The 10,171-nt window shown below is 42.0% G+C and overlaps 1 protein-coding gene across 1 annotated transcript in view; it reads left to right on the top strand.

Annotated features, from left to right (window-relative positions):
• Nucleotides 1-34: 34 nt before the first annotated feature.
• The window catches only part of LOC106590999 (oxysterol-binding protein-related protein 10), a 133,377-nt gene continuing 123,240 nt past the window's right edge, over nucleotides 35-10,171 (top strand). Inside the window, 1 exon segment of the mRNA XM_045712704.1 lies at nucleotides 35-726. Within this exon segment, the coding sequence (XP_045568660.1) occupies nucleotides 482-726 (245 nt within the window). The 5' untranslated portion in view covers nucleotides 35-481.

Raw genomic sequence — 10,171 nt, 5'->3', positions numbered from 1 at the left:
GACATCGTCCTATTTTGAACCTATTCGAAATGAAATATTGAATGTCCCACACATCATGCATGTACGTTGGGATCCTTGTGTGTGGTGAATAAACTGTGGTGAATCCGTGTGTTCTCAGCGATGATGTATATAACTCTGTATTCTAGAGGTACACCAGTGTCGTGGTTGGCTGGCAGTCAAAGGGAGTGACCATCCCGGGATTTCCAGTAGAAAAAACGCAGAAACGTCAGAGCCACACACACCAACACCGCAGCAAGACACGGAATACCCCTATTCTCTCCTCTTGTTCTCTCCTCTTCTCCTCTCTCTTCTTCTCTCAGCAGAAGACAGTACAGGGTCCATATTCTCCAAGAAGCGGCACTAACGGAGAATGTGGTTATCACCCTGTTCTGGAATCTCCACTGCATTCAATCTTCTTATCGTTCGGTTTTACACCTTCTAAAACAAGATAATCATTTTATCGTTAGACTAAATCTCAACTATGGACAAGCACCCAGGCTCCAACACGATCAACCCCGCATCCTGCCATGGGAATCCCGCCGCACAGAGGTTGGACGGAGGAGGTGGCGGTCCGTGTCCGCACAGCCTGAGCTCAGAGGCAGGCACCGCAGGCAGCCGTGGTGGGGTGTCCGGGGACAGCGGGTCTACTCCGCATCAAACCCGCAAGCGGCGCCTGGAGGGGGTCCTCAATAAATACACCAACCTGCTACAGGGATGGCAGAACAGGTACAGTAGTCTGTCTATTCAGGGGTCTAGCTCTGGTCCAGGGACGCACACTAACACAGTGGAACAGAGCTAGTTTTACAGGGGTTCTTAACTGAGTTTGGTGCCATTGTTGATCAGTTGTGTCTGGTGGAAAGTCATCTCATTTCACATATATATATCTTTTTAATCTCATTTAATCTCATCTATTCACAACAAGTTCGGTTCGATATTAAATATTAATATTATCTATTTAATTTTCACCTATTGTTTTTCGTATCTTATCATATGTATTGATAACAGAAGTTACAAAAAAAGGGGTCAGATCACATTCGCGGTAATAGATCAGCTGATTGATTATGATGTCATAGGATTTTTCCATTGGACGGACTGAACCTGATTGATTATGATGTCATAGGATTTTTCCATTGGACGGACTGAACCGGGAGGCGCGTCGCTTTGCGTTGCTGCACGAAAAGGCATTTTCTGTCCTGTTGCCATGTTTACTAGAACACAGTTGTTGTTGGCAGCAACACAAGTGATGACCATTAACATAATATATAAATACTGTTTTTTATGTTCTATTGTGCTCTGTTCTAGTCTATAGTTGAGTGAATTATTTGTTAAGTGGTCATACTGCCTTCCATCATGAAAGCAGACCTTGGGTTCATAGAGATAAGGCGTTCAGATAGGAAGGTTAATAAATACTTGAACAGGAACAGTGGAAGGGTTGTTTTGGACTGATTTCATTTCCAGAGCCAGATGGTCCCAGGCTGTGGGAAAGCTCCAGGGTGATTGGTTGACAGTCTGTGATGGGGGACAACAGACTGTATTTCACTGCCCTTTACATTTCTATTACTGAACTTGGCTCATTCAGAGTGAATAGACCTTTTTACACTTGTCCAGTAGACCTATCTACCAACACACAGCCCTATTCCCTACATAGTGCACTACTTTAGACCAGAGCCCTAGTCCCTATATAGTGCACTACTTTAGACCAGAGCCCTATTCCCTTCATAGTGCACTACTTTAGACCAGAGCCCTAGTCCCTATATAGTGCACTACTTTAGACCAGAGCCCTATTCCCTACATAGTGCACTACTTTAGACCAGGGCCCTATTCCCTACATAGTGCACTACTTTAGACCAGGGCCCTATTCCCTTCATAGTGCACTACTTTAGACCAGAGCCCTAGTCCCTACACAGTGCACTACTTTAGACCAGAGCCCTATTCCCTTCATAGTGCACTACTTTAGACCAGAGCCCTAGTCCCTATATAGTGCACTACTTTAGACCAGAGCCCTATTCCCTACATAGTGCACTACTTTAGACCAGGGCCCTATTCCCTACATAGTGCACTACTTTAGACCAGGGCCCTATTCCCTTCATAGTGCACTACTTTAGACCAGAGCCCTAGTCCCTATATAGTGCACTACTTTAGACCAGAGCCCTATTCCCTTCATAGTGCACTACTTTAGACCAGGGCCCTATTCCCTACATAGTGCACTACTTTAGACCAGAGCCCTAGTCCCTATATAGTGCACTACTTTAGACCAGAGCCCTATTCCCTTCATAGTGCACTACTTTAGACCAGAGCCCTAGTCCCTATATAGTGCACTACTTTAGACCAGAGCCCTATTCCCTACATAGTGCACTACTTTAGACCAGGGCCCTATTCCCTACATAGTGCACTACTTTAGACCAGGGCCCTATTCCCTTCATAGTGCACTACTTTAGACCAGAGCCCTAGTCCCTACACAGTGCACTACTTTAGACCAGAGTCCTATTCCCTACATAGTGCACTACTTTAGACCAGAGCCCTATTCCCTACATAGTGCACTACTTTAGACCAGAGTCCTATGGCCCTGACTACATTATGCAGGTAATGGAGTTCCATTTGGGACAGAGCCACACTGTTGTTTTGGATTAGGTGTGGTGGGTGGATGGTGGGATCTGAATGAAAATCAATGACGGAAAGACCCTCTCCCATTTCTGGCACGCTGCGTGTGCGTGTGTGTGTGTGTGTGTGTGTGTGTGTGTGTGTGTGTGTGTGTGTGTGTGTGTGTGTGTGTGTGTGTGTGTGTGTGTGTCACTGTGTGTTTAGATCGATAGGGAAAGCAGCCAGTCTTGTAATGAGCTCTGATCACAGTGTTCTATTGGTTACTGATTGATTCAAATTAAAATTCAAGCTGCTTTATTGGCATGAAAAACATTGTGTCAATATTGCCAAAGCCACAATGTATACAATATACATGGTAATAAAATGATAAACAATAACAAATAATAATATAAAATGGCAGTAAATAATAATAATACAAAATTATATACAAAAATAATAACAATAAAATGGTAACAGTCAATAGTAGAATGTAATGTAATAAATATAAAAATATAAATATGGAAAATGAAACTATAACTAACTTATAACTAAATAACGGTCATCTTCACCATTACATCAGTACTACAACTACCATCATCATCATTACCACTACTACCACCACCACCATCACTAAACTGCTATCATTACCATTACTACCCATACCACTACCACTACTACTACTACTACTACTACTACTACTACCACCACCACCACTAAACCGCTATCATTACCATTACTACCCATACCACTACTACTACTACTACTACTACTACTACTACTACCACCATCACTAAACCGCTATCATTACCATTACTACCCATACCACTACTACTACTACTACTACTACTACTACTACCACCATCACTAAACTGCTATTATTACCATTACCACCCATACCACTACTACTACTACTACTACTACTACTACTACCACCACCACCATCACTAAACCGCTATCATTACCATTACTACCCATACCACTACTACTACTACTACTACTACTACTACTACTACCACCACCATCACTAAACTGCTATCATTACCATTACTACCCATACCACTACTACTACTACCACCATCACTAAACTGTTATCATTACCATTACTACCCATACCACTACTACTACTACTACTACTACTACCACCATCACTAAACTGTTATCATTACCATTACTACCCATACCACTACTACTACTACTACTACTACTACTACTACTACCACCATCACTAAACTGTTATCATTACCATTACTACCCATACCACTACTACTACTACTACTACTACTACTACCACCACCACTAAACTGTTATCATTACCATTACTACCCATACCACTACTACTACCACTACTACTACTACTACTACTACTACCACCATCACTAAACTGTTATCATTACCATTACTACCCATACCACTACTACTACTACTACTACTACTACTACTACTACCACCATCACTAAACTGCTATTATTACCATTACTACCCATACCACTACTACTACTACTACTACTACTACTACCACCATCACTAAACTGCTATTATTACCATTACTACCCATACCACTACTACTACTACTACTACTACCACCACCACCACCACTAAACTGTTATCATTACCATTACTACTGTCATGACTGTCCTGATCAGGTCAGGGTACAGGAGACCACCACCCTACAGATTATCTCCCAAAACCCCAACAGAGGAGGAGAGATCTAGGGGTCTGAAGATGTGGTGGGTTTTATGACACCTCACGCCCATAATAAACCTTAGGCCACAGAGAAATCCCTTTGTCCTCTGGAGAACTGGCCTCAGAACATTAAACATGCAATAAAGGGACTTTGGAACAATGGTTTCCGTCAGCCACAATGGTGGTCATGACGAGAGGTGGAATATGAAAATGTATGTAACTTTTGTATTGTTATTAAAGGTTAAGAGATGACGTTATTATGAAAACATTGTACCTTTAAGAGTTTTCCCAGTATATGCCTGATGTTTATACATTGTACGTTGTGTGGAAAATATCCAAATCAAAGAGAATGTTTTGGTAAAGATGAGATGTGAAGGTAGTGTCTAAAATAGGATTTTAGTCAAATCTAGGCCTTGCCCCTTAACTTGGTCCGCCCAGAGAATTGCCCTAAAGGCGGTTACGCCCACTTCTGACCCGAGGGTATAAGACAGGAGAGTGAAGAATTAACATAGGAGACTAATTGACCCCAAGCTGCAGCGAAGGTCTAACAAAGTCAACGAACCCCAAAACGAAACACAAGGTTGAAGACAAAGAAATCTTTTTCTACACGAGCTACGGACGAGTAGCTGTGTCTAAGCGGGTGAATTCAAGCCGAACCACCCAGCCTCCACTCTCCATTGAATCATGGTATCTACACCGTTCGAGTCCGAAGCTGTGAGCTCTGAGCTACAGAGCTGTCTGTCCTCAGAAGACCCCTTTCAGATCAAGGGCGAGGGATCAGACCCCTAAGCCAAGAAGGACACTGACATCGTGAGGACAACCAGAGAGTTGCGCCGGAGAAGTGCGTCATTGAGAAGCCTAAACGACACACGCGGAGCTTCCCATCTGAGACCTCCAACACGTAATTACATCATTATATTCTGACCCATAAGAGCGGCAGTTCGGGGCAAGGCTAGGTTTAAATAAGCATGGCTGACAAATGAACCCAAATGTATATTTCTCTCGTGTACTTTCTTGGTTTCTCTCTCTTTTAAATCCCCATTTTGGGTAACACGTGCCATAGTGTGTTGGCCCGTTATACTAAGTCCTAATCAATAGCTAGACTGTGTTTTGTGTATGTGTATTTTTATCATCATTTTAGCTTGCTAGTAAATAAATAATCAACTAAGATTGGTGTGGTAAACTCATTGGTGAAGCCCGGGTCCGTGCAGATTCCCGGATTATGCGACGTTCAGACATGAGACAAGAGGTTGATTAATTTAGCGACTGTTGTAAAATCGATATTCTGATATCCTTTGAGTTAATTTGGGAAATAGAAACTCAATCAAAATAATGTTCCCATGGTGCCCCAGGTTGATGAGTTAATAATTGCTTGATTCATTGCTTAATTCATTTAATCACGCAATTATAAACCGTTAATCATTCGATGAGCAACAGTCGTCACATTAACTAATACAACGTCACGACACTACCCATACCACTACTACCACCACCATCACTAAACTGCTATCATTACCATTACTACCATACCACTACTACTACTACTACTACTACTACTACTACTACCACCACCATCACTAAACTGCTATCATTACCATTACTACCATACCACTACTACTACTACTACTACCACTACTACCACCACCATCACTAAACTGCTATCATTACCATTACTACCATACCACTACTACTACTACTACCACTACTACCACCACCATCACTAAACTGTTATCATTACCATTACTACCCATACCACTACTACTACCACTACTACCACCATCACTAAACTGCTATCATTACCATTACTACCCATACCACCACTACCACCACCATCACTAAATTGTTATCATTACCATTACTACCCATACCACCACTACCACCACCATCACTAAACTGCTATCTTTACCATTACTACCCATACCACTACTACTACTACTACCATCACTAAACTGTTATCATTACCATTACCACCCATACCACTACTACTACTACTACTACTACTACTACCACCACCATCACTAAACTGCTATCATTACCATTACTACCCATACCACTACTACTACTACTACTACTACTACTACCACCACCACCACTAAACTGCTATCATTACCATTACTACCCATACCACTACTACTACCACTACTACCACCACCATCACTAAACTGCTATCATTACCATTACTACCCATACCACTACTACTACCACTACTACCACCACCATCACTAAACTGCTATCATTACCATTACTACCCATACCACTACTACTACTACTACTACTACTACCACCACCATCACTAAACTGTTATCATTACCATTACTACCCATACCACTACTACTACTACTACTACTACTACTACCACCACCACCATCACTAAACTGCTATCATTACCATTACTACCCATACCACTACTACTACTACTACTACTACTACTACCACCATCACTAAACTGCTATCATTACCATTACTACCCATACACCTACTACTACTACTACTACTACTACTACTACTACCACCATCACTAAACTGCTATCATTACCATTACTACCCATACACCTACTACTACTACTACTACTACTACTACCACCACCACCATCACTAAACTGCTATTATTACCATTACCACCCATACCACTACCACTACTACCACCACCATCACTAAACTGCTATCATTACCATTACTACCCATACCACTACCACTACTACCACCACCATCACTAAACTGCTATCATTACCATTACTACCCATACCACTACTACTACTACTACTACTACTACTACCACCACCACCATCACTAAACCGCTATCATTACCATTACTACCCATACCACTACTACTACTACTACTACTACTACTACTACCACCACCATCACTAAACTGCTATCATTACCATTACTACCCATACCACTACTACTACTACTACTACTACTACTACCACCACCATCACTAAACTGCTATCATTACCATTACTACCCATACCACTACTACTACTACTACCACCATCACTAAACTGTTATCATTACCATTACTACCCATACCACTACTATTTGGAATGATAAACAACAATAATAATAGTAATAACAATAATATTAATAACAATAATATTAATAATAAGTAAGTTACTGCTTACTATGCAGATGTTATTATTCAGTGTCCCTCAGGCTATGGCAGGCAAATACATATTTGGCTGCAAGAGGAGCCATTGCTCCTTCGCCCATGAGTATTTTTACTTTTTCCTCTGGGTTTAATAAGTTCAAATTTGGAATAAATGTAGTCATTTCTGTGAATAATGAATCTCTTTGTGAGGAATATTTATCACAGTAAAGGAGAAAGATTCACTCTGTCTGTCTTTCGCCCTCTCTCTCTTTCTTTCTCTTTCTCCTCCCTCTCCCTCTCCCTCTTTCTCCTCCCCCCTCTCCCTCTCTCTCTCTCTCTTTCTCCATCTCTCTCTCTCCATGTGTTTGCATGTGTTTCGTTAGTGTGATAAATATGTGATATGGGGAGAATTCCAGGAAATTCTGCACTCCTGACAACCACATGGTTGTTACATTTGTAACAATATGAACATTCTAGTCTGGGTCATAACCAAGGACCGGTACACCGGTATTCAGACTGCTTTTAACACAATGCCAGAGAAATACCTGAGTACCTGGCTGCACGAGTTCTACAATTAGATCAGCTGTTTGACTCTCCAGGTCTGCTTCCTGCGCCTGCTGTGCTCTATTCAAACTGCTCTTTGAACTTTTAATGATGTCTTTCCCTATGTGAATGTTTGGCTCACTTTGCTCAGTTCTCAACTGAAACGTAAGAAGTGAAATGTGATACTGATTGCATGTGATAGATAGTGAAAGCAACTCTGACATTCTCCTGTCTCAATATTGCACACTGTTTTCTGTTTTCATTGTATTTGTCTTCGGGGGCAGAGAGGCAGCGCAGCCAAGAAACTGTTTGATAAAGCATATCTGACATTTATATCTCAGCACAGTAATTGCAACATTGTGGTTTCAATCCTGTCAGAAAGGCTTTATGTGTTGTGACCAGAAGGTTTGACAGAAGAGGAGCTTGTGAATTGGAATGATTTCCAATAGTTTAGACGTATTGACCTGCCAGCTTCTTCAGTATATGTTGCTGTGTTATGACTTGTTTACTGAACCATACCTGCTGTTCCCATGAATCCCCCTCTAATCAGGCATACAATGTCTGGTGATATACTGTTATTGCCAGTATAAAGGAAAGAAACAGTGAGTCAGTCTAGTTGAATGGAACAGAAGTACATCACAGTACCTGAGCTCTTCTGGGAAGTTGAACAGAGGTACATCACAGTACCTGCTCTTCTGGGAAGTTGAACAGAGGTACATCACAGTACCTGCTCTTCTGGGAAGTGGAACAGAAGGTCATCACAGTACCAGCTCTTCTGGGAAGTGGAACAGAGGTACATCACAGTCCCCGCTCTTCTGGGAAGTTGAACAGAAGTACATCACAGTACCTGCTCTTCTGGGAAGTGGAACAGAAGTACATCACAGTACCTGCTCTTCTGGGAACCGGAACAGAAGTACATCACAGTACCTGCTCTTCTGGGAAGTGGAACAGAAGTACATCACAGTACCCGCTCTTCTGGGAAGTGGAACAGAAGTACATCACAGTCCCCGCTCTTCTGGGAAGTGGAACAGAAGTACATCACAGTCCCCGCTCTTCTGGGAAGTGGAACAGAAGTACATCACAGTCCCCGCTCTTCTGGGAAGTGGAACAGAAGTACATCACAGTCCCCGCTCTTCTGGGAAGTGGAACAGAAGTACATCACAGTCCCCGCTCTTCTGGGAAGTGGAACAGAAGTACATCACAGTACCTGCTCTTCTGGGAAGTGGAACAGAAGTACATCACAGTACCTGCTCTTCTGGGAAGTGGAACAGAAGTACATCACAGTACCAGCTCTTCTGGGAAGTGGAACAGAAATCACAACAAGTGTTGCAACATGTGTTTTTCTTTATTCATGTTTTGATCATTAATTTGGATTTCTGATACACACTCTTACTCCGACAACGCCACACAAATCAGAATCTGGTCATCTGGAGTTGATGGGATGAGCAGCGGGTCCTCCAGAGCAGACCTCCTCCTCCTCCTCATGCATATACAGCACCACACATACACAGAATTGTACTTGGACAAGTCTGCCATAGCGCCCTCTGTACTGGGCCACTCTAGTTCTGTGCTAATCAGAAGGGATGTGAGATATAGAGCTCTCTGTAGCCAAACCCAGTGGAGGTGCATCTGCCTCTGTCTGTCAGACTCTGACGTGAGAGTGGTTTTGGTACATGGCAGGATACATTAGTTCAGAATGAACTGTCTCTCTCTCTCTCTCTCTCTCTCTCTCTCTCTCTCTCTCTCTCTCTCTCTGTCTCTCTCTCTCTCTCTCTCTCTCTCTCTCTCCTCTGTGTCTCTCTCTCTCTCTCTCTCTCTCTCTCCCCCCACACAGTAGATACTACTCCATTATAATACATTAACGTGGTTATAACCCTAATGTCACAGTAGATACTACTCCATTATAATACATTAACGTGGTTATAACCCTAATGTCACAGTAGATACTACTCCATTATAATACATTAACATGGTTATAACCCTCATGTCACAGTAGATACTACTCCATTATAATATATTAATGTGGTTATAACCCTAATGTCACAGTAGATACTACTCCATGATGATACATTAACATGGTTATAACCCTAATGTCACAGTAGATACTACTCCATTATAATACATTAACATGGTTATAACCCTAATGTCACAGTAGATACTACTCCATTATAATACATTAACGTGGTTATAACCCTAATGTCACAGTAGCTACTACTCCATTATAATACATTAATGTGGTTATAACCCTAATGTCACAGTAGATACTACTCCATG

Source organism: Salmo salar, chromosome ssa02, assembly GCF_905237065.1.
Source record: "Salmo salar chromosome ssa02, Ssal_v3.1, whole genome shotgun sequence".
Classification (NCBI taxonomy): domain Eukaryota; kingdom Metazoa; phylum Chordata; class Actinopteri; order Salmoniformes; family Salmonidae; genus Salmo; species Salmo salar.
This window is presented reverse-complemented; position numbering and strand designations above follow the sequence as displayed.